Below are 25,717 nucleotides of genomic sequence, written 5' to 3' on the forward strand. Positions count from 1 at the left end.
TTATTATTGATGGGGGCAGAAGACAACTGAGGATTTGGAACAATCTGTTGCAACTAGGATGCTATGTTACCCTAATATGGATGATGTATTCAACAATCTAGTGGAAAGATACTAAAGAAGATATTATATGGATTATAAACTTAAAGTTATTGATTTTTTCTATATAATGAAATACTTTTTTTTTTTTTTTAGTATGGTGGGTAGTAGATTAAAGATATTAAGAACTGTTGTGTATGGCAACTTTGTAGGAACGTGGGTGGAGATAGGTTAGTTTACAGATTGTTTAGTTTAAGAAAAGGGATGCTTAAGTGATATACTTATGGGATTGGAGCAAATGGATGGAGCTGAATAAATGCTAAATTAGGATTTATGGGGAAGGCTGCTTTGAAATGTTATATTAATATATACAAAAGATTAAATGTTAAAGCAGGATTTATTACATAGTTTTAAAATGGAAGGCTGTTATGAAATGTTGTATTAATATACAGATATAAGTATGGGGAGGAGAAATAGGGCAGATTATTGTTAAATCGGGAGTTATAATAATATTATTATGTTAAATTAGAAGTTATTACGCAATGCTATAGTAAAATGATATTTTGAAATGTATGGTAAAAGGGGGAAGTAATAATATTAATAATATTATTAGTAAATAAGGGTCAGTATTTAGAGGAGGGAGTAAGGGGATGGTAAAATATTATATAATCTGTTATGAATTAGGTTTTTGTTGTGAGGAAGTCATGGGGGGATGGGTGGTGAGGGGGGGTTAGGGAGGAGGGGGGAGAAAAATGTGGGGAAAAAATTTTGTATTTGAAAACTTTTTCAATAAAAAAAAAATTAAAAGCATCTTTTCTACAACCTCTTCAGCTGAAAAAATGCTTTTAAAAGTAAAAAAAAAGCCTCTGATGATCGCGCGGCTCAGCTGGGCATTGGGGGGGGAAGGGATTTTTGCTACCGTTCTCCGAACGATCCCAGCTGAGTTGCCTGATCGTCAGAGGCTTTTAAAAGCATTTTTATTTACAACCTCTTTGGCCAAAGAGGTTGTAGAAAAAATGTTTTTAAAAGAAAAAAAAGCCTCTGACGATCAGGCAACTCTGCTGGGATCGTCAGAGGCTTTTAAAAGCATTTTTTTTTTACAATCTCTTCGGCCAAAGAGGTTGTAGAAAAAATGGTTTTAAAAGTAAAAAAAAAGTTGGCCACGCTCACCCAGTCACATTACCCCCCACCACCAAGCCACACCCACAGAACCGGTAGTAACAAATTTTACATTTCACCACTGCCCAAATCCTTTCCGATTCTGCTGCCAGCATTAATTCTCAGTTTATCATTGCAGGTTTTGAAATGATCATTGTAAGAATCTGCTAAACGTGATTTATTATAAGGACAGATGATGAACCCAATCAATGGCTTATTCAACAGATCATGGATAAAACAAACAATGGTTTGGCATTTGTGATTCCTGTGGCACCTGCTGTTCTCAGTTCCAATAAGTATGGCCAACCAGAAGCTTTTTGACTTATTAGGTGCTACCAAGGGTGTCCACAAGGGTAGTAAAAAAAAAAATCAAGATGGCGGGCATGTAATGTAATCAAAGATCTGCCTCTTTTCATGTGGGATGCATATAAGAACCAGACAGAGCTCTGTACTATTCTGGTCACCATCATTACTTTTTGGACCCCATCTTGCTGACACCCTTGGATGTCTAATCATCACCATTCAAACGCCCCTTGTTCAACCTCAGTCCTCCAGATGTTTGGGTAGAGAACGTTCAGGATTCTCAGCACTGGCTGCCCTGGCTGGAGTATTTAGGTGGGGCTGGAAGTCCACACATCTGGTGGGCATCCAAAAGAACTTTACTGGATTTCAACTAACAAAATTGGGATCCACTTCTTATTCTTGGCCGGATTTCAACTGGGTTGCAGCGCCGTGCAAACTATACAGCAGGAGGATTAAGAAGGTCTTCAAAGGTTGAAGGTTGATAACTCAGCCTATTAATCCAATTTTGTTTAGAGGACTGAGAGGGGCTCTTACTACTCCTAGAAAGCTCACCGTATAGTCTGGATTCCAGGACATCGAAGAAGCTGCTTTGCCAACATGGAAGCGCCGTAACTTGTGATACAGTTATTGTCCAGACTAAAGAGAGGAGAGAAGAACAGAAGGGAAATTACTGATAGTTGTATCAAATTCCCCTTCCTAACAAAATCAAAGCAGCTTCGATGTCTTAAGGTACTCACTCCAGAATCTTCATCCTTATCATCCCAGGGAGAACCATGGTGAGTTCTTTGGCAGTTTCATCACCAAGTTTATTCCAAGACAAGCTGAAAAGAGCAAGTTCAGATGTGAGAAAGATTCTTATCCAAGAGGGCACCAGGGTAAGAATTTCTAGGCATCCCTCTGCTGCAATAGCAATAATAGCAACCAGGAGCATCTCTGCTTTGTGGACTGCACTGGTGGGTCTGTTTCAGTGGTGGGTTCCTCCCGGTTCGGCCGAGCCGATAGCGATGATGATATGACATCACCGAACTGGTTCTCTTTGTTCGGGAGCTGGGTAAATTGCTGGGAGGCAGAGGCCAAAGGGTGGGGGCCAGTGGGTGGATGAGGCTACATTCGGTGTATAAGACGCACCTAAATTTTCACCCCCTTTTAGGGGGAAAAAAGGTGCGTCTTATACTCTGAAAAATATGGTATTTTGCCATCTCTGCCCTTTTTTGTTTCTTGTTATTTTTGATGTCTAATTTTTCATGTTTGGAATAATCTGTTAAATCATCCAGAGTCACTACGGTAGGAGTTCAGCAGCATATACATTTAAATAATAATAATAATAAGCAATGCAATCTCACACAATCTCTTCAAGGAAAGGACAGCAGCTGAGTCCGACAATTAGAGTTTTGGAAGCACGACTGCTGATACCACAGACCTTTAGTCTAAAATTTTAAAAAAGGAGAAAAGGATCACTATCTGTATCTTGTGGCTATGTTTGCACAGTGCATACTTCATTTGCTTACTGAACTGATTCTTTTCCTTGGGTTGACCTGATATATTGAATCATGAACTATATTCCTAACCACCACATTAAAACACATAGTGAAAAAAAAAACAAGTTTTAACCAAAGCTTAATGCACTGTTTTGAGTGCAGCAATAATGTCTGTAATTAACACAATTCACTGTCTATGGAGATTCTCAATCCTCGAGATTATAGTTGTTCCAAAACTGCTTTTTCAAAAGGCAAATGGACTTTCTTAGTTTTTTTTCCCTTGAAATTGTTTTGCTTCTCATCCAAGAAGTTTCTTCAGTTTTGAAGAACTTGGTTTTCAAGCAGTGGTGAAATCCAAATTTTTTTACTACTGGTTCTGTGGGCGTGGCTTGGTGGGTGTGGCAGGGGAAGGATTCTGCAAAATCCCCATTCCCACCCCACTCCAGTGGAAGGATACTGCAAAATCCCCATTCCCACCCCACCCTGGGGCCAGCCAGAGGTGGCATTTGCCAGTTCTCTGAACTACTCAAAATTTCCGCTACCGGTTCTCCAGAACCTGCTGGATTTCACCCTTGTTTTCAAGGGAAAAAAACAAGAAAGTCCATTTGCCTTTTGAAAAAGCACCTTTAGGACAGTTCGCTAACAAAGAGAGCCCGTTTGGTAAAGTGGTTAAATGCCCAACAGATTGAAAACTGGGAGCCTATGAGTTTTAGTCCTATTTTAGGCACAAAGCCAGCTGGGTGACCTTGGGCCAGCCATTTTCTCTCAGCCCTAGGAAGAAGGCAATGACAAACCATTTCTGAAAAAATCTTGCTAAGAAAATTGCTCATTCAGGCAGCTGTCAGAAATCAAGACTCACTCAACACACACATATACAGTATACACACAAGCATCCATCCACACAACAAACTGAGCCAAAGAATGCTATTCTATCTGTCTTCAGGTGAAATATTTTAAGACATGGGTTTCCGTTCTACCCCAGGGCGCTTCGGAAGTGTGCACTCTGCGTGCGTCACATGCGATTTTGGACCCACAAAGCCTTCTGCGCATGCGCAGAGGGTCAAAAACAGGTTACTTCCTGGTTAAATGATATCCAGGCAGGTGGGCGGAGCCTCGCGCTGCCACCGCTACCGGTTCTCTGAACCATGCGCCATCGCTGCTACCGGTTCACCTGAGCTGGCGCGAACCAGTAGCATTTCACCCCTGCTCTACCCTTATCCTCCCCGTCTGTCTCTATATCTGACCCAGTTTGTCTGAATCCTTCCTAAACTGGTAGAGCCAAGAAAGTGGTTGGGGTGGATCCAGATCACAACAGATTAGATTTTTTCTTCCTGCAATTTGGAAAGTGAAACAACCTATTAAAATTATATAACGTGAGGCTAAAGCTGTGATAGTCTGCTACCACAGTTTTAAGCCACATTGATTTATGATCTTTTTAATATGGACAAGGTTAGTGCTTGGGTGCTTGGCCATGGTTTGTTTAACCATGTATAGTTTGTTGAACAAGCTACAATGAGCTGGATTCATACAGTCCATTAAACCACAAATGATTCACTTGAAAATCACAATTGACTTGTCCCCATCGTTACACTGAATCCAAACCAATTAGATTATTAAACCATTTAATTCATAAAATCATTATGACTTAAAACAAAGAATGCATCCTGCCTCTAGCTCTTCCCTTGCCTGAAACGGAAAACTTACTCAATCTTCCTGAGTTGTGAAGATTTTGGCCATGGTGTCATAAAGGACATCACACCTTTATCGCCAATGTTGTTTTCTGAGAAGCTGCGAAGAGAAAGCAAGAGAATCATGCAACGATCCCAAGCAAACAGAGCCTTTTAGAGGCAGTCCTCGAGTTACGATGGTAATGGAGCTTATAACTCGTGATGGGCATAAAGCAGGTTGGCCATGTGACTGACCTGCTTTTACAACCTTTTTTGAGGTTATTGTTAAGCGTTTGTGTGGATTGTTTAAGGGTCAGTTTTGGCAAAAACTAGAAATAAAAGCTGGTTTTAGGCAAAATCATGGTAAATCATGATGACTTGATGATGGGACTCTGCAAACAGCATAAACACAACCCTGTTGCCGAGTGGCTGAAGTTCAGTCATATGACCAGTGGGGAGCGCAATTGTCAGAACTTGAACTCCAGGCCATAAGGCAGGTCCGTCAGAGTTCCAAATGGTCACTAAGTTGAGGACTACTTGCAATACTTTGGGAAGAATGTTCTCCATCATTTACAAAGGAGGAAAAGTTTTCAGAATTCTTTGTGGCTTGACCTCCTGTGTCACTTACTTGATTTCCTCTATCTGTGGACATTTGGCCAAGATTCCCACCAAATGGCTGAATCCTTCGGAATCCAACTGACAGTGAGAGAGGCTGTAGGGACACCAGAGGACATTTAGGTGGGAAAAAGAAAAATGCACTGCATTGCATTGCATACTTTTTGCAAGTTTGCCACACTGAGTAGGGGCCCAAAGCAGCGATACAAAATCAGGACAAGGAGTTCCTGGTAGCCTGTAAGATATTTGGATGTCATATTGCTTGGTATATATGTTTTTTATGTTATGGTTGAGCTAATAATGAAGGCTTAAAATCTATTTACCATAAGCCGAACCTTTTTCTCCCAAAAAAGAAGGTGAAAATCTGGGTGCGTCTTATACTCCAAATGTAGCCCCGCCCAGCCTCACAAACGGAGATTTCAGGGGCTGAAAGAAGCCTCTGAAAGAAGCTTCAGAAAAAAAAGCCTCCAAACAGAGCTTCAGAAAAAAAGCCTTTTTTTTCTGAAGCTCTGTTTCGGAGGCTTTCAGAGGCAGAAAAAAAAAGCAAGGCACAGAGCTCACAACCAAGGAACCTGTTGCTAAAATTCACCTCTGGAAACAGCTGATTGGGGGTATTCCGGGAGCCGATCCACCCACCAATCAGCTTTTTTCTTATTTTCCTCCCCAAAAACTAAGGTGCGTCTTATACTCCGGTGTATCTTATACTCCGAAAAATACGGTATTTAGTGCTTATTGTCTGATCACTATCCTGACCCTTGGCAAAACAAGGATAAAGCAAATTTTATCTCTTTTCTCTTTGTTAAGCCTGAGTCAGAGAGCAAGAGAGCCACAGAAGGTTTATTTGATGCCATTAACACCTTTTGCTACACAGTTTGAAGGGTTTCCTTCCCCAATGTAATACAAGGCAGAACAGCTTTACAGATGCAATATTCTTATCCTGGATACTTACTGGAGGACTTTCAAATGCTTCTTGAAAGGCAAAATTGGAGCCAGTTTTTCCAAAGTCTTATTTCCAATATTGTTCCCAGATAATCTAGGAGAAGGGGAGTGGATGTTTGAACTCTCATGGATTAAAAGAAGAATTAACATTGCCTAACAACTTCTTCCTGATCTGCAATGAAGGAATTCTACATTTAGCCATGTTACAAGAGGAAGGGCTACTATGGGAGGCTTACAACAGTAGAACATAACATTATTAAAAATGTAAATATAACAATAATAAAAGAATGAAACAATGAAAATAAACAACGAAGGTACAACAGTATGAATGAAAAAATGGGCAGGGAGGGAGCAGGATGCGCAGAGAGGGGGGAAGGGGGATGCAATCATTCTAGTATTTGAGGGGGTGCCACAGAGAGGAGGGGGAGTCAAGCTATTTTCCAAAGCACCTGAAGGCCAGACAAGGAATAATGGATGGAAACTGATCAAGGAGAGATTCAACCTGGAAATAAGGAGGAATTGTCTGACAGTGAGAACAATCAACCCATGGAACAGAAGTTGCCTTTGGAAGTTGTGGGAGCTTCATCACTGGAGGCTTTCAAGAAGAGACTGGACTGCCATCTGTCAGAAATGGTGTAGGGTCTCCTGCTTGGGTAGGAGGTTGGACTAGATGACCTACAAGGTCCCTTCCAACTCTAATCTGTAGTAGCTACTTCCAGTGATGGACTCTCCCAACGGACACCCAGACCAACCAGCAGAGCCAGTCTTACGGAAGGACAGGAGAATGGGGACAGACCTCATTTTCCAACTATAGGTAGTCCCTGATTTACCACAGTTTTTTCAGTGACTGTTCAAAGTTACAATAGCACTGAAAAAAATTGACTTATGGCTGTTTCCCCATACTTACGACCGTTGCAGCATCCCCATGGTCACACGATCAAAATTCAGATGCTTGGCAAGGGACTCATATTTATGACGGTCGCAGTGTCCTGGGGTCATGTGATCACCTTTTGCAACCTTCTAACTAGCAAAAATCAATGGGGGAAGCCAGATTCACTTAAAAACCATGTTGCTAATTTAACAACGGCAATGATTCACTTAACAACTGTGGGAAGGTAGGTGGTAAAATGGGGCATAACTCAATTAGCAAGTAACAGTAACAGAGTCGGAAGGGACCTTGGAGGTCATCTAGTCCAACCCCCTGCTCAACGCAGGAGACCTACACTAGGGATTCGAACTGTCGAACTGCCGACCTTTCCGATCGACAAGCTCAGCGTCTTAGCCACTGAGCCACCTAGCCAGGTATCTCGCTTAGCAACAAAAATTTGGGGTTCATTGTGGTTGTAAGTTGAGGACTACCCGTAACACGTTTTACTAAAAGGCATCAGCTTTTGTGAGTTACAAGGAAAGGTGTTAGCAGGCTCCTCATATTTTGTGACTTGGGTGGTGTCAGAATTAAAAGGATGGTCTTAAGAACTGCATAAACACCGGCCAAGCTAAAGGACAGTGTAAGGCTATCTCACTCATGAACTGGAGAAAAGATGATTAATAGCTTCCTGGAGATATAGCAAACATCGTGTCGCTGAGAAATATTTGTACTTTGTTAAGTATAAGTGGGGGAAAAAATGCTTTAAAGCAGGGGTCTCCAACCTTGGCAACTTTAAGACTTGTGGACTTCAACTCCCAAAGTTTGGCTGAGGAACTCTGGGAGTTGAAGTCCACAAGTCTTAAAGTTGCCAAGGTTGGAGACCCCTGCTTTAAAGAGACAAGCAGGGTGGGGGGGGGGGTGAATCCAGATTAACAAAAGGTCATTTACTTGAGTATTTCCAGCTTCTCACTCTCAATCAGACCTTCTGCAATCCACTGTCCTCCAGCCGAAGTGATTCTGTTGCAGGAAAAACTAGGAACAATTTGCAGGATGAAAAAAAGACGTCAGTTAGGACAATGTTTCTCAACCTTGATGGCTGGCTTGAAGATATGTGGATTTCAAATCCCAGAATTCTCCAACGAGCATGGATTTTTTTTCTCTGGGGGTTCAGATCATCTGCCAGGGATTGAACTCATGGGCCCTTGGTGACTATATACTATGTCCAACCTTGACAACTTTAAGACCTGGACTTCAACTCCCAGAATTCCCCAGCTAGCCGTGATGGACATCCCTGATATATAGTGCAGTGGTGAAATACAATTTTTTTTACTACCGGTTCTGTGGGTGTGGCTTGGTGGCGTGGTGTGGCTTGGTGGGCGTGGCAGAGGAAGGATACTGCAAAATCCCCATTCCCTTCCCACTCCTGGGAGAAGGATATTGCAAAATCCCCATTCCCTCCCCACTCCTGGGGGAAGGATATTGCAAAATCTCCATTCCCAACCCACTCTGGGGCCAGCCAGAGGTGGTATTTGCCGGTTCTCCGAACTACTGAAACTTTCCGCTACCGGTTCTCCAGAACCTGTCAGAACCTGCTGGATTTCACCCCTGATATAGTGTATTAACCTTAGAAGCTCTCCAGGCCTAATGGTCAGCAGTGCTTCAAGAAGGGCTATAGAGAGAATCTGTCTTTAGAATGGTCTTTAGAATGGTAAACAATAGCAATAGCACTTAGACTTATATACTGCTTCACAGTGTGTAAAAAACTAGGCTCTCTAAGTGGTTTACAGAGTCAGCCTCTTGCCCCCAACAGTCTGGGTTCTCATTTTACCAACCTCAGTAGGATGAAAGACTGAGTCAACCTTGAGCCGGTGAGATCGAACTCCTGGCAGTCGGCAAAGTTAGGCTGCAATACTGCATTCTAACCATCGTTCCACCACGGCTCCCTATAGCCCAGCTTTCTTACATCAACTCCCCATTCAGCAGAAGTGGGTTTCACCGAGTTCTGACCAGTTCTGGAGAACCGGTAGTGGACATTTTGAGTAGTTCGGAGAACCAGTAGTAAAAATTCTGACTGGCCCCGCCCCCATCTATTCTCTGCCTCCCAAGTCCCAGCTGATTGGGAAGAAATGGAGATTTTGCAGTATCCTTCCCCTGCCACGCCCACCAAGCCACATCCACAGAACCAGTAGTAAAAAATTTTGAAACCCACCACTGCCATACAGGATTTCAACCCATAGAAAATCCTAAGGTTATGTACAAGTCCCAAGTAGGAATGGAACTAATTGCAGACATTCAAATATAGTTAACATGACTGCTTACCATTATCTAATTATTTTTTTTCTTTTATCCTATTAAAAATTGCAATTCATTAACAATCCTTGAGTGCTATGGGTAATGCACTATTTTCTTAAATTATAAAAGCAGGGGACCTGACAATGAGTTATGGATTATTTGCTCAATGACTTAAGTCAATAGGATCCATAGCTTTCAGCTTAATTGGAAACGTGACCTGATTTATTAGAGCTACTGATGCATGCTTAACACAAAAACTGGAAGTAAGTATGAAATGGACAGTCTAGGGCCATGATGGTGAAGCTATGGCACGCAGAGGTGGCACACAGAACCCTCTCTGCTGGCACACCCCAGGACAGATATCCGTGGCATTTCTTTCATGAGCTTCTGTGTCCCTGCAAACGACAAAACAGAAGCTCACGAAAGAAAAAGATCTTACCTCTTGCTGCGCTACCGGTGTTGGGATGCCCCGCCTCCCGCCAGCCAGCTGGTCTTCAGGTCTCTGCTGCACGCATGTGCGTGCATACTCACGCAGGCACATGTTCATGCATGTTTGGGCCAGGGGTGAAATCTACTTACCTTCCTTACCGGCTCGGAAGTGCATGCGTTAAAACCAGGAAGTAATGACACCCGGGTGGGTGGGTGGAGCTTTGCTCCACCGTCGCTACTGGATTGCCGAACCAACAGCCAAGATCGCTACTGGACTGGGTGATCCGGTCCGATCGGTCCGATCCGGGAGCATTTCACCCCTGGGTTTGGGCATGCATGTGCACGCAGTTTGGGCACTGGGTGTCTGAAAGGTTTGCCATCACTGGTCTAGGGAATGGAGCAAAATCAAGGTCATCAGCCTTGACCTTGCTGGTGTCAAGGAGGTCTTGATACCTCCTTCCTTGGGTTTCTGGTTAACTCTCAAGCAGAGCAAGCTTTCCTTTTTAGTTTTGCTATTCCTCAGCAGTAACTATGCAGTCAGCCACAGCAGGTGACCTGAAGAATCACAGAATCATAGCGATGGAAGGGACCTTGGAGGTCTTCTAGTCCAGCCCCCTGCCCAAGGCAGGAGCCCTTATACCATCTTGGACAAAGAGATGTCCAATCTTTTCTTGAAAACCTCCAGTGATGGAGCACCATCAACCAATCAACAGGAGGAAGTCTATGGAGATTCTCTGTGATCCAGGTCATGGTTGTCCCAAAGGTGCTTTAAAAAAAAAAAAAGCAACTGGATTTTCTTTGTTTTTCCTTCTCATCCAAGAAGCTTCTTCAGAAGCGAAACGTCTTCAATGAAAACCAACGAAAAACAGTTTTTATTAAAAACTGCCTTTTTAATAAAATATCTTTGGGAGGATCAACAGGAGCTTAGAAAGCTGTATATAATTATTGCCACAGGTTGGGTTCCATCACCAATCTGAGGAAGGCAGTGCCACAGGAAACTCTGTCTTGTACCTTGTATGTCAATGAATGCTAACGTGATCACTAAATGCACCTCTTAAATTACGGGGATGACTTCTGCTTCCTTGGATTCAACCATGCCATTGATATTGATACTTCTCCCGCAGCATGTGAGGGACAATTAGATCGTGGATCAGAAATCCCCTTCACCACCCATAACTCAAACCAATAATCTATCATTGTGTCAACTTGGCCAATAAAAGGGCAAGGCACTTACTTGATTAGCTTCACGTTCTTCATTGCTGGAAGGACCATAGCTATCTCTTTCATGCCTGCATCATCAATCTTGTTGTAGCTTAAGCTTTAAAAGGAAATGCACAAACACAAAGGATCAGAGAAAGAAGTCACGTGTCATCCATGTATCTGGTTATAGTTCAGAGTTGGGACTGACTATTTTTGGTAGAATCTCAGGATCCACCAAAGCCAGGTGGAATATCTATGTTTCAAAATACCCAACATGACATTTTATGATTTATGTTGGCTACTCTTTGGGTTTTTCATCTGTTGGCTGTCATTGTTCTTTCAAAGAACAGCTACACAATGTGGAGTTGTTATCCTCCACTGGTTTTCTTTTCTTTCCCTGTAGTGATCTGGGAGCGCCCTTCCTTTTGTCTGCTGACTTTCAAAACTATAGGGCAAGAAGCCTTGATGGTGTCCCAGCAGGTGGCAGCATCAAGTTGAGCTTGTACACCCAGCGTACAAACTGGGTGGATACTGGCTGGGTTTGTACTGGGATTGTTCCAGGGGTGAAATCCAGCAGGTTGTGACAGGTTCTGGAGAACCAGTAGTGGAAATTTTGAGTAGTTCGGAGAACCGGCAAATACCACCTCTGGCTGACCCCAGAGTGGGGTGGGAATGGGGATTTTGCAGTATCCTTCCCCTGCCACGCCCACCAAGCCACGCCCACAGAACCGGTAGTAAAAAAATTTGGATTTCACCACTGGATTGTGCCCACCAAGAATTCCAACTCTTGTACTTCTTGAGGAATTGCCTTTTCCTAAGAGTCTCTCTCTACCCATCCAATTTGAACCAATGGATCGGGCACGCTGCAGATCCCATCAGCCAAAGAGTGTTGGTTGGCGGAGACTAGAAGACAAGCAGAGTGGCCCCCGCTATATGGAACATCCTCCTTGGGGGGATCACAATGGCCCCAAACTCTGTTAGCCTTCCCTAATGCTTTAAAGACCTGGCTATGCTCCGAAGCCTGGGGTGCTTGGGAACATAGGTATTAAGGGCCCCGTATCCTACTTGTATTGCTAACTCACCAAGTATTTTGCCCCTATGTATATTTAATCTGGATGTTTTTGGTTTTTTTCTTTGTTTTTATTTTTAAAAATATTTTTAGTATTTTAATTGTAATATATTTCTTAAATTGTATGCTGCCCAGAGTCATTGAGTGAGATAAGTGGCTACAGAAATTGAATGGATGGATGGATGGATTAATTAATTAATTAATTAATTAATTAATTAATTCAGAGTGGGGAGCTGGAAAAATATCCCAGAGCAAGGCAACTATATGTACCAGTCTATAAATTCAGCTAGAGTTAATTCAATTTTGGAAATTTACTTATTTTGTTTTACCAAGGTCACACCTTATTATAGAATCACAGGGCTAGAAGGGACTTTGGAAGTCTTCTAGCTCAACCCATGGCCCAAGGCAGGAGATAAGAGGTAAGTTTCAGCAGGTTCTGACCAGTTCTGGAGAACCGGTAGGGGAAATTTTGAGTAGTTCGGAGAACCGGTAAATACCACCTCTGGCTGGCCCCACCCCCATCTATTCTCTGCCTCCCAAGTTACAGCTGATGGGGAGGAAATGGGGATTGTGCAGTATCCTTCCCCTGCCATGCCCACCAAGCCACGCCCACCAAGCCACGCCCACAGAACTGGTAGTAAAAACTTTTGAATCCCACCATTGCAGGAGATCTTATAGCATCCTGGCTGTCCAACCTCTTCTTAAAAACATCCAGCAACAGAGCACCCGTAACTCCGAGAGGCAAACTCCCAGATTATTATGTAAAATTATGTAAAATTTTAAATTGATGTCAAAGTTTACAATGATCTGATAAATCCTGGGGATTCGTAAACCACAGAAGCCATAGAAAGCTATAGCTGAGGTGTCCGTGCGGGATGAAGCATTGAAGTAATGGAAATGTTAAACCCACGATTGAGGAAAGGCTAGGATTGTTTCAAATAATGGATAAACACATGCTCAAGCAGATGATTGTTGACTCCAAACCATCTTTTCTGAATTCCAGGACAGAGTGGCCATGTGAAACCATGCAAATATGAAGGAGGGTAAGTAGGTTATAGCAGAAAGTCTGTACTCTAGAATAAACCCCCAATTTTTTTCCATCTATTTTTTCTCACCTTCTTAATTACATTTCATTTTATCATACTGAAATGCAGGTAGTACTTGACTTACAACAGTTCGTTTAGTGACCATTCAAAGTCACAAAGGCACTGAAAAAAGTGACTTATGACCGTTTCTCACACTTACGACTTGTAGAGTTGTAGCATCCCCATGGCTGTGTGATCAAAATTCAGATACTTGGCAAATGACTCATATTTATGACAGTTGCAGTGTCCTGGGGTCATGTGAACTCCTTTTTGACTTCCTGACAAGCAATGGGGAAGCCAGGTTCACTTAACAACTGTGGCAAGAAAGGTCGTAATATGGGGCAAACTCACTTGACAAATGTTTCACTTAGCAGCAGAAATTTTGGGCTCAATTGTGGTCATATGTCAGGGACTTATCTGTAGCCTGCCTCTGGAAGCTGTGGATGCTCCGTCACTGGAATTTTTCAAAAATTAGGCTGGTCAATAACTGGAGAAGGAACTGGCCACATTTCTTGGCTCTGCCGTTTATTCAAAGCACCACATGAGTCCTTTTCTGAACTGGGGGCAGACATTGATTAGACCAATCCAGCTCAATGATCAATGGAATCAATTGTAGACCAGTGGAAGAAGACCTGAAGGCATTTCCAAACTGTGTCAGGTAATCCATAGGGCAGTGATGGCTAACCTTTTGGCTGTTGCATGCCAAAAGCGTGGGGAATGTGGGGGGGTCACATACACACGTGCCCACACCCATAATTCAATGCGCCCTGCCCCTCCCACATGCGTGTGTGACCCCCACACACACGCTCCCACCGATTTTGGCACGCGATGGCACAGTGGGCCCAGTAGGTCCGTTTTTCACCCTCCCCAGGCCCCAAAGGCTTTCTTGGAGCCTGGGGAGGGCGAAAATGGCCTTCCCCACCCACAGGCCAGAAACAGTCTGTTTCTGGACTTCCGGTGGGCCTGGAAGGCCCGAAAATCAGCTGGCTGGCATGCGCATGCACCCTGGAGCTGAGCTACGGTAATGCTCGTGTGCCCACAAATATGGCTCTGCGTGGCACCTGTGGCACACGTGCCATAGGTTCGCCATCATGGCCATAGGAGATAAAATTGACAGCAATGTGAAAATGCCCTCAGAGTGAAGGAAAACAGTGAATAGTGCAAGTGAAAAACGTGGACTTACTCGATTTCTTCTATTTGAGGTGTGGTCTTCAAAACTTCTGCAAGGTGGGAAGACATTTGACTGTCGAGATGGTTATTGTTCAAACTAGAAAAGAATTATATATACAAAAACCCAAATAAACATAGGTCAGTTGGTTTATGTGAGGTCATGTTTCCTCAGCAAGAGAATGGTTTTTCAAAAAGGGGAGTTAATAAAGAGGACTTTTTTTGGGGTCAGGACATGAGATCCCAATTTATGCTATGGGAAGCTGGTAGTCCTCCAGATGCTGCTGAACTTGAGTCTCCCTAGGTCTCAGACTCCACTACAGAAGATGGAAATGTAATCCAGGCATTGTTCAGATCCCAGATGGCTGGGCGGAACTCAATCTACAGACACTCACCCAAGTTTTTTCAGGAAAGGCATTGTAGAGAGCCTTGAAGACAACTTCAGAATTGTGTTGTTGTCGAGGTTCAAAGAGCCAAAACTAAGAAACAGATAAAGAGGATAGAGATCATAATTATGATAGTAGAACCCCATTTTGGACATTTCTGCTATTTGGGTAACCCAATCAGGACATGAGAAATATCCCTGGATAACAGCATCTGTTCATGTCCCTTCAAGCTAACACTTGAACCTGTAAAGTTTTTGCTTATCCTAAAAAAAAAACATAACCAAACATGAACCAAATATGAACTCAGAAAGCTCAAACTGCCTAAGGAGGTGCTAATCCAGTTCTACAGAGGAATTATTGAGTCTGTCATCTGCACCTCCATAACTGTCTGGTTTGGCTCTGCAACCCAACGAGACAAACACAGACTTCAGAGGATAATTAGAACTGCAGAAAAAACAATGGCTACCAACCTGCCTTCCATGGAGGACCTCTATACTGCATGAGTCAAAAAAAGGGCTATGAAAATATGTACAGACCAGAGGCGGGTTCTATTCAGTGGTAAAATGTAAAATTTGTTACTACCAGTTCTGTGGGCGTGGCTTGGTGGGGGGGTAATGTGACTGGGTGGCCGTGGCCAATTTTTTTTCTTTTTACTTTTACTTACTTTTTTACTTTTAAAACCATTTATTCGGCGAAGAGGTTGTAAAAAAATGCTTTCAAAAGGCTCTGAGATCCCAGCTGAGTTGCCTGATTGGCAGAGGCTTTTTTTCTTTTAAATGCCTCTGCTGATCAGGCACCTCAGCTTTGATTGGCAGAGGCATTTAAAAGAAAAAAAGGGTTTTTTTTCTTTTAAATGCCTCTGACGATCCAAGCTGAGTTGTCTGATCAGCAGAGGCTTTTTTTCTTTTAAAAGCTTTTGACAATCCCAGCTGAGCCAGAGGCTTTTTTTTTCCTTTAAAAAGCATTTTTTCAGCCGAAGAGGTTGTAGAAAAAATGCTTTTAAAAGTAAAAAAGAAGCCTCTGATGATTGTGTGGCTCAGCTGGTCGTGGGGGGAGGGGGACAGGGATTTTTGCTACCGGTTCTCCGAACCACCCGCCTCCATCGCTACCGGATTGGGCGATCCGCTCCGAACTGGGAGCATTTCACCCCTGGTTCTACTTACCTTTACTACCGGTTCACAACGGGGCCACGTGCGCGACCCTAACCCTAACTTCTTCTCCTGCCTGGGTGCTTTGGAGAATATGTTGACCTCTTCTTTGTGACGGCCCCTCAAAAGCAATAGCACTTAGACCTAAATACCGCTTTATAGTGCTTTACAGCAGGGGTGAAATGCTATCAGTTCACTCTGGTTTGGGCGAACTGGTAGTGATAAAACTACCGGTTCGGACACATGCACAGTACGTGCCACAAGGAGACTTGGGAAGATAAGTAGAACAGTGGGGGGGGATCAACTGTGGTGTGCAGTTTATCTTCACTAGAAAGCAGGAAATCCTGCTTTCTTTCTTTTTTTTTTATTATATTTTTATTGTTAAAGAATAACAAAAAGGAAAAAAAATCAATACAAAAATCAATAGTAAGGAAAGAAAAAAATTTTTTCCCCCAACGTGCTATACAAACGGAAAGGAAGTTTTAGGAAATTAAAGTCTTCAATTCTTCCAGAAATCTCTTTGATAAGGTACTGGTGCTGATTCATCCAATCTCCCAAGTGCAAAGTTCACAAATGGTTGCCAAGTGTTCCAAAAAACATTTTCTTTATATATACCACTTCTAATTTTAATATCACAAGTCAATTTATCATTTAATGCAAATTTCCATGTTTCATTATACCATTCTTCTAATTTTAAGTCAACATTTAATTTCCAATATCTAGCAATTATAATTCTCCCCATTATAACCAAAATCCTCACCAATTCTCTTTCTCCAGTTGTTAATGTTGTTTCATTCAATATTAATAATAATATGGTTTCCAATTTCAATTTGACCCTCTTCTTAATCATTTCAAATATTTCATTTTCTATCCTAGACCAAAAAAGTTCAACCCCATTACATTTATACCACATATGAGCATATGTCCCGAGTTCCACTTTACATCTCCAACACATTTTATCCACTTTATTATTCATTTGAAAAAGTCTTATTGGGGTCAAATACCACTTCCAAATAACTTTATAGTTATGTTCTTTAATCCTTAAGCAATAAGGAAATCCTGCTTTCTAGCAAAGCTAAACCGCATGGCACAGGTGATCGTCAGAGCGTAGCTTTTTTTAAACTATCGGTTCAACCAAACCAGTAGCTAAAGCAGCTAGCTTTTAAAATATGCAGCATGCATTTGGTGCACACTGTGCATGTGTACGCAGCGTGCGTTTGGTGCGCACTAAACATATGCACACAGCAGGCATTTGGTGCGCACTGGGCATGTGCACAGAGCAGGTTTTGGTTCGCACTGCACATGTGCACACAGCGTGTGTTTGGTGCGCACTAAACATATGCACACAATGAGTGTTTGGTGCACACTGCACATGCGCACGCAGACTACATTTGGTGTGCACTGTGCATGTGCATGCAGTGCATTTTTTGTGTGCACTGCACATGCAGTGCGTGTTTGGTGCGCACTGCGCATGCAGTGTGTTTGGTGCTCACTGTGCATGCGCATGCAGCCTACATTTGGTGCGTACTGTGCATGTGCACGCAGTGTACGTTTGGTGTGCACTAAACATATGCACACAGTGAGTGTTTGGTGCTCACTGCGCATGTGCATGCAGCCTACATTTGGTGCGAACTGTGCATGTGCATGCAGTGCATGTTTTGTGTGCACTGCACATGCAGCAGTGTTTGGTGCGCACTGTGCATGCGCATGCAGTGTGTTTGGTGCGTACTGCGCATCCACATGCAGCGCGTGCTTGTCGCTCAGCACGTACGCGCAGCCAGCGAACTGGTAGCAAACCAGTTCAGATTTCACCCCTGCTTTGCAGCCCTCTCTAAGCGGTTTATAGAATCAGCCTATGGCCCCCAACAATTTGGGTCCTCATTTTGCCCACCTCGGAAGGACGGAAGGCTGAGTCAACCTTGAGCCTGTTGAGATTTGAACTGCCAAATTGCAGTCAGCTAGCAGTCAGCAGAAATAGTCTGCAGTACTGCACTCTAACCACTGCGCCACTATGGCTCAAATATTAGAAGACTGCCATCAAGTCCTTCTCTTTGTTAGACTAGACATATCCAGTTCCTGCAACTGTTCATCGTATCTTTTAGCCTCCAGCCCCCTAATAATCTTTGTTGCTTTTTTCTGCACTCTTTCTAGATTTCAACATCTTGTTTTGTATGGTGGTGACCAGAACAAGCATATTTAGGCATCATCTCATCCTCTACACAAGAGTGAACCCATTAAATAACACTGGAATTATTGGAACAAGGTCAATAAACAATTGGAATTCCATTAGATGGCATCCCACACCCTACGGCAATATATACTTAAAGGCAACTTACTTGAGACTCTTTAAGTGGTGTTTGCCCTCCAAAGCATCAAGAAGAACACTGAGACTGACCAAGCTGAGATCTCTATTGGAAAAACTAGAAGTGGAAGGAAAGTGCAAGTTTTTAGAAAGGTTGTTCAGAAAAGAATGGAAATAGCAAACTGACATAAGGTATAGTGACCCTATGAAAGAGAGGCAAATCTGAAAGCGGTTCATAAGGATAATTGTTTATGTTTATAACTTTGCTTTACAAATGTACATTCAAGAACAAAACCAAGAAAAACTTTACAAAAACGCATATTCTAATAAAAATATTTAAAATAAAAATAAATAAATGAGAATTCATTTTAAAAAAAAATTTCCATTATTTTCAACACGAGGGTAAAAGACTGTGCGTTAAGGGGCATCATTTTCTGCTAAATTAAATGACCAGAATAAAGGACAAGAGTGAAAAATATAAATAAATATAAATAAATATAAAAGACAGCTTTCTGAAACTCAAAGTAAACTGGTCTTAATTTTGTTTAGTAGGGAGGGGCGGGGAGAGAGGGAAACTGGCAGCCTTTCAAGATTCTGTTATCCTTCCTGGAATGCTTGCAGTTTCTTGATCTGGTCTACCTCACAGGGCTGACATCAATCCTGCTTCCTTCATGGTTCATTCCTTTGCCCCCCGCCTCCCCAATTAGTTCTCTCATATCCTCTCCCAGGTAAACTCCTTTATAGTTTGTAAAGTCACAAAAGGGGAAGGACACCACATTGAGAAATCCCACATTTCCTGCTGAAGATCTCCCATGCTTCTCTCATGCGCTACTAAACCTCCTAGGATGGCAACCAGCAAAAGCGAGCATCGGAGGTCCAATGAACTTCAAAAGTCTTTTACAGCTCATGTCATAAACAATAAATCTGTCCCCTGAGATGGTAATTTAGTGAATATCCATTTCTTCCCCATTCGCCTATCCTTTTCGGTTTGCTTCTTCTCCCTGCTGTTTTGCTGGAACGGTTTTATTATAGATTTAGTTGTTTGGTATAGTTTTCTTTCGTTTCTAGCAGATGTTGTTATTTTATCTATTGATTTAGGGTTCTTCAGGGCAGAACTAAGCTATTGTTCTTTGGCACAGGAGAAGGCTTAAAGTATGCCTGTTTACAAAAATGCAATCGTTTTTCCAAACCCTTCTCTATCTCTCTTCTCTTTGCACCAACAGCAGAGAAGAGGAGGATGGGTAGGACTTTGGGTGCCCTTGACTCAGAGTCTTTTGCTCTGAGTTCTCCATCCTGTTGAGTGACATCATGGGGCCAAAGAATGAATCACTCTTTTTCTCTTTTGCTAACACCCATCCTCCACCGTAGAACACAGAACATAGAATCTGTTGTGGCCCGCCAGCAGCCAGCAGATTCGGACAGTGAGGTGGTTGGGGAGGAACATGGGCCAGTCCTGGAGTCTGGGGAAGGCTCGGACCAGGGCTCTGCATCAGAGGCAGAGATGGGGCCAGGGCCGTCTGACAGTTGTCAGCTGCCTTAGGAGTCAGACATCAGTGAGGCGGACGAACAGCTGGAGCCTGTTTCCAATGTGTGCATACGCAGAGCTGCCAGGAGAAGGGAACAACTAAGGAACAAGGGTCAACTTGGGAATAAGGCCACAGGTAGACGATGAATGGCCCCTCCCAGAGGGAATAAAAGAGGAGTGAAAGGGGAGTGGAGTTTGCAGGAGACAATTAGTTCATTCCTGCATTCTTGCCAAGTATTGCGGCGTCTGAAAGATATCGGCCTGGCCACTCTCCAAGCCTGATAAAGGTCGGTAATTGTGAACTATCTTGCAAGACTGTGGGAGAGGAAAGACTTTGCTGGAGAGGAATTCACTGTAAATTAAATAAAAAGGGGTTTATCGGAATGAGGACTCGGCTTCATACTGCTGGGGAAGCCTAGGTCAGAACAGAATCATAGGGGTGGCAGGGACCTAACAGGCCTATTAGTCCAACCCTCTGCTCAAGCAGGAGACTTTATACCATCCTGATCAAATGGCTGTCCAATCTATTTTGAAAACCTCCGAGAGCGCAAGCTGTTCCATTGATTAACTGTTCTCACAGTCAAGAAATTTCTCCTTAGTTTTAGGTTGGATCTCTTTTTTACAAACTTCCACCCATTCCTTCTTGTCCTGCCCTCAGGTGCTTTGGAGAATAAGACAATCCCCATGTTGTAGGCTGTATTCCTATTATCCTTGTCATCTTCTCCTCCTTCTCACCTCTCACCTTTCCTACGGCACTACCTTCTCCTATTGGTATATTATGATTTATCAATTGTTGTTTTATGTTATGATTTATGATTGTATCTTATGATTTATGATCCATGACTTATCACTTTGTTGTTTGTATGCAGACTGAAAGCTTATGCACCAGAGACAAATTCCTTGTGTATCAAATCACAATAAAGAATTATATCTTCTATCACTCCTCTCCTCTCCTCTCCTCTCCTCTCCTCTCCTCTCCCATTCCCATTCCATTCATGTCCTCCCTAATCCTTCTCTTTCATAGGCTAGTTTCCCTCTCCTCCTGAATCAGCTGTTGGTAAGAAAAACTGTCACCAACTGCCACATGTGCCTCAGATAAGGATGGTGGGTGACTGGGATGGAGAACTGGGCCACCTTTGCAGTTGCCCAAGTGACAGGGTGGAGGTTCCCCATCAAAAATGAGTCACTTGGGATATTTTTGAATGCAGGTCTATCAGTCTCCTGGGAGGCCCACTGACTGAAGGAATATCAAACCTGGGCGCAGTCTTCTCTAAGACCGGCAAACCATTGTTCAAAAATAGCCCAGCAACCCATTACAGACCAGTAGACAATTTTACTGGCCTTTCCTTCACTGGGGCAAACACTAGCAGCTCCTAGCTCTCGTCATAAGGAAATTTTAGAGCAAGTAGACATATTGCATCAAGAACTTTGATTGGCTTTAATCTAATTCTAGATTAATAGAATTAATAACGAAAAAAATCCATCTCGTCAATAAATAGGGACCATTCCTTGATGATGAATACAGGTAGTCCTCGACTTACAACAGTACATTTAATGACCGTTCAAAGATACAACGGCTGAAAAAAAGTGACTTATGATCATTTTTCACACTTATGCAGCATCCCATTGATCACATTCTCAAAATTCGGACACTTGGCAACTGACTCATATTTATGATGATTGGCGTGTCCCATGGTTATGGTATCCCCTTTCCAGGGGTGGGTTCTAAATTTTTTTACTACCGGTTCTGTGGGTGTGGCTTATTTTGTGGGCGTGGCTTGATGGTCATGTGACGATTCTTTAGGATTTAGCAGAGGTACTGGTCTACCAGGCTTTTAACTGCTTGCAGAGCTGTACCCGTCTACTCATTTGTTTTTGGAGGCACTGGTCTACTCATTTGTTTTCTTTTAACACTGATCAGCTGTAGGGCAGCCCTTTGAAGCCCCGCAGCAAGAGTTTAAACAGCTTTTTTCCCTCTAGCCGATAGCTGGGACTCAGGAGGCAGCAATAGATTGGGGGTGGGGCCAAATAAAAAGTAAGAATAATGTAGGGACGGTGGGGGGCGGGGGGCAGAACCGGTTCGGTGACATCATATCGTCACTGCTACCGGCTCGGCAGAACCGGGCGGAACCGGAGGAACCCACCACTGCCCCTTTCGTAACCTTCTGACAAGCAAAGTCAGTGAGGAAGCCAGGTTCACTGACAACCGAGTTACTAAACAACTGTAGTGATTCACTTAACAACTGTAGCAAGAAAGGTCGTAAAATGGGGCAAAACTCACTTAACAATTGTTTCACTTTGCAGCAGGAATTTTGGACTCAATTGTGGATATAAGTCAAAGACTACCAGTGTCCACCTCATCAATAAATCATAAGTCATAAAAACGAGTACTAACTATCTTTATGAAGCCCCTCCTTAAAGGAATCCTAAAACAAAGAACTTTCTCATTCCAAAAATCTGCATTTTGCAATAGGGAATTAGAAATCGGTAGCAGTTGCCAACATATTAGGTTTTACACTTACTTAATATCTTCAATGGCAAAGCCCCGTCGCAATATCTCAGCTACGTATTCAACGCTGGTGGGAGGAATCCGGCCATCGGTTAACCTGGAAATCCAGAAACAGGGCAAGTCGAGAAGAGTCTGGGGGTGTGATTGAACCACTTATTTTCCTATGTGTGGCACTTGTGCAATGCACAGAAAAATATTTGTTCATGTAGTGACATCTCTCTCTCTCTCTCTCTCTCTCTCATCTATCTATCTATCTATCTATCTATCTATCTATCTATCTATCTATCTATCTATCTATCTGCCCACCAACCCACCCACCCATCCATCTCAGTGTTTCTCAACCTTGGCAACTTTAAAATGGGTAAACTTTAATCCCAGAATTCTCCAGCCAACTATCTATCTAGCAGATAGATAGATAGATAGATAGATAGATAGATAAATAGATAGATAGATAGGTAGGTAGATAGGTAGGAATGGATGGATGGATGGATGGATGGATGGATGGATGGAGAGAGAGATGGATAGATGGATGGATGGATGGAGATTGACAGATAGATAGACAGACAGACAGATAGATGGATGGATGGATGGATGGATGGATGGATGGATGGATAGATAGGAATGGATGGATGGATGGATGGATGGATGGATGGATGGATGGAGATAGACAGACAGACAGGCAGACAGACAAACAGACAGATATATGGATGGATGGATGGATGGATGGATGGATGGATGGATGGATAGATAGATAGATAGATAGATAGATAGATAGATAGATAGATAATCATCCTCTACAGTATCTTATCTATTTAGATCTCTCATCTCTCTCTACATTTATATCTTCTATAGTACTTTATTTCTCTCTTTTTCTATTTATCTCTCTAATTTTTACACCATTTAACTCATCTGAATGGACTTTGGGAGATTTACAATACAAAACATAAAGTGGTGTAAAAAAATATAATTAACAGAGTTATAAGCAGAATTAAGGACAAAGTTAGAAATATGGCAAAAGCAAATCTTGGAAAATGAAGAGATGAAGAGTTTCACAAACAAGAGGAGGGGGAACAAGACTGTAGACATCCAGAATCTAATAAAGATAGGCAGCCAACTCATTCCATGCCTTGGTTAAGATTGGACTTACCAAAGTTTCTGCAGTGCTGGAAAATGCACCAAAGCATCAAATGAGGTTGGTCCTTCAGCATCAGGAAGCAGTGTGTGAGATGTCCTGGAGCAGCCAAACCACCTTGATCAATTAATCAAATGAAGAATCAATGCATCTAATATTAAGCCAAAATATTATTTGTTTTTGGCTTAAAGTGACACAGGAACTCACTCCCTGGGCTGTTTTTAGCATTCGATTATCACTTTGTTATTGGTTTATGAATCGTAGCTTCTTTCAATCATGCCCTTGTATCTGAATTCCCAATCCTTATTTCTGATTTATTCACACCCACTTTAGTCAACCTCAGATAATTTTCTAAAAATATTCTGAAATAAGACTGAGGAGGATATTCACTGGGGGACTCCATAGAACATTGCTTTCAATAGCTTTGATTGAATTCATATGCTAAACCACACAAATCAGTTCTTATAACAATGAATAATCTGGTTACTAAGTGGACTCATTTTCAGGGTTTATACAATAGACTGAGCTATAAATTAACCAAATAGGTAAGGCTCACACAATATGCTAAACCCCGAACCAATTATGGTCAAAACCTTCCGACTAGAAGACTGTATATATATATATTTGTATGCAGAGCCGTGGTGGTGCAATGGTTAGAATACAGTACTGCAGGCTACTTCTGCTGATTGCCAGCTACCAGCAATTCAGCAGTTCGAATCTCACGGGCTCAAGATTGACTCAGCCTTCCAACCTTCCGAGGTCGGTCAAATGAGGACCGAGATTGTTGGGGGCAAAAGGCGGACTCTGTAAACTGCTTAGAGCAGGGGTCTCCAATCTTGGCAACTTTAAGACTTGTGGACTTCAGCTCCCAGAATTCCTCAGCCAGCTTTGCTCAGCCACGCTTGGTGAAGACACCAGTAAAAGGATTTGCTTACCTGTTGACCACAAACTCTCCTTTCCCCACCTGGGGAGGAAATTTCTGTTCCAGCATAAAGAGGGAACCAGCTTTCCTTTTGAAAAGTAAAAAAAGCAAGGAAAAATGTAGATTGGCTGAAAGATTTAAGGCTATACTTAAAATAGCCCCAAAACCTGAAGGTACATTCCACTTGTTTAATCCAGCTATGTACTACCTGGAGTGTATTTCCCATGGATTCTCTCTAAGCCTCATGCTACCTTTCTCTGGAATCTCCTGAGAACCTTCAGGTCCACCACTGATTTTGTAGAACAGCCTATTCCCAAGTTTAAACAACACAATTCTGAGTCACATCAGCTAGTGAGGCCCAGAAGGTAAGCCTATTTTGCCAAGGTGCCCATTTTATAGAACATTCTTCCTCTGGAAATTAGAAAGAACCCAATCCTGCTTGGCTTTCAAAAGGTCCTCAAGACCTACTTCTATGCCTGGGTCTTGGGTTCTTTGCATTAAAATAAAGGTAAAGGTTCCCCTCGCACATATGTGCTAGTCGTTCCCAATTCTAGGGGGTGGTGCTCATCTCCGTTTCAAAGCCGAAGAGTCAGCGCTGTCCGAAGACATCTCCATGGTCATGTGGCCAGCATGACTCAATGCCAAAGGCGCATGGAATGCTCTTACCTTCCCATCAAAGATGGTCCCTATTTTTCTGCTTGCATTTTTTACGTGCTTTCGAACTGCTAGGTTGGCAGAAGCTGGGACAAGTAATGGGAGTTCACCCCGTTACGCACTAGGGATTCAAACCGCTGAACTGCCGACCTTTCGATCACCAAGCTCAGTGTCTTAGCCACTGAACCACCGTGTCCCTTCTTTGCATTAGTGATTGACAATTCTGATTTTTTTCCCCCCAATTTGTGATTGGAATGTTTTTTAATTATTTTAAGATTGTTTGTCACTGAGAGTTGTCTGAAAGTTGAGTCATGGCAACTGGACTTAGTTTCGTGTTGGTTTCAGACATTTCACTTCTCACCCAAGTATCTTCATCTGTCAGAACAAGTTAGTTAGAAAAACAGTTGTTGGAATGTACCATTTCCTCCCACACTAACCATAGGGGTTTTTTCTTCAAAAAGTGTGGCAATATGTGAAGATTCTCAGTCATTCAAGTAAAACTGTTGAAAGTTGAGTCATGAGGCAACTGGACTTTTTATTGTTGGTGGTTTGAAACATTTCACTGTTCATCCAACGATGGAGCTTCTTGGATGAGCAGTGATCAACAAGAGAGTTGTTGATTTGAGTTGCCAATGACTCAACTTTCAGACAATTTTACCTGGATGACTGAGAATCTTCATCAACACTGACAGTTATTTGTCAAGATGGATGTCTAAAGGAAGGAAGGAAGGAAGGAAGGAAGGAAGGAAGGAAGGAAGGAAGGAAGGAAGGGTGGGTGGGTGTGATCCAATCTACTCAAAAGCCATTATATCCTCAACTGCAATCCAACACAG

At 42.6% G+C, this 25,717-nt stretch overlaps 1 protein-coding gene across 1 annotated transcript in view; it reads right to left on the reverse strand.

The window, feature by feature from the left end:
- NLRC5 (NLR family CARD domain containing 5) overlaps positions 1–25,717 on the reverse strand; it is a 76,364-nt gene that overhangs the window by 5,355 nt on the left and 45,292 nt on the right. The window contains exons 32-45 of the mRNA XM_070952963.1: positions 24,244–24,318; positions 23,324–23,425; positions 22,190–22,273; positions 18,177–18,260; positions 14,702–14,785; positions 14,323–14,406; positions 11,020–11,103; positions 8,013–8,096; positions 6,207–6,290; positions 5,271–5,354; positions 4,680–4,763; positions 2,841–2,924; positions 2,235–2,318; positions 2,050–2,133 (exon numbers count right to left, since the gene is read on the reverse strand). Coding sequence (XP_070809064.1) covers positions 2,050–2,133; positions 2,235–2,318; positions 2,841–2,924; positions 4,680–4,763; positions 5,271–5,354; positions 6,207–6,290; positions 8,013–8,096; positions 11,020–11,103; positions 14,323–14,406; positions 14,702–14,785; positions 18,177–18,260; positions 22,190–22,273; positions 23,324–23,425; positions 24,244–24,318 — 1,185 coding nt within the window. The remainder of the gene's footprint in view (positions 1–2,049; positions 2,134–2,234; positions 2,319–2,840; positions 2,925–4,679; positions 4,764–5,270; positions 5,355–6,206; positions 6,291–8,012; positions 8,097–11,019; positions 11,104–14,322; positions 14,407–14,701; positions 14,786–18,176; positions 18,261–22,189; positions 22,274–23,323; positions 23,426–24,243; positions 24,319–25,717) is intronic.

The sequence above is a fragment of the Pituophis catenifer genome, unplaced genomic scaffold (assembly GCF_029215685.1).
Source record: "Pituophis catenifer annectens isolate HBS135680 unplaced genomic scaffold, rPitCat1.0.hap2 SCAF_13, whole genome shotgun sequence".
NCBI lineage: Eukaryota > Metazoa > Chordata > Lepidosauria > Squamata > Colubridae > Pituophis > Pituophis catenifer.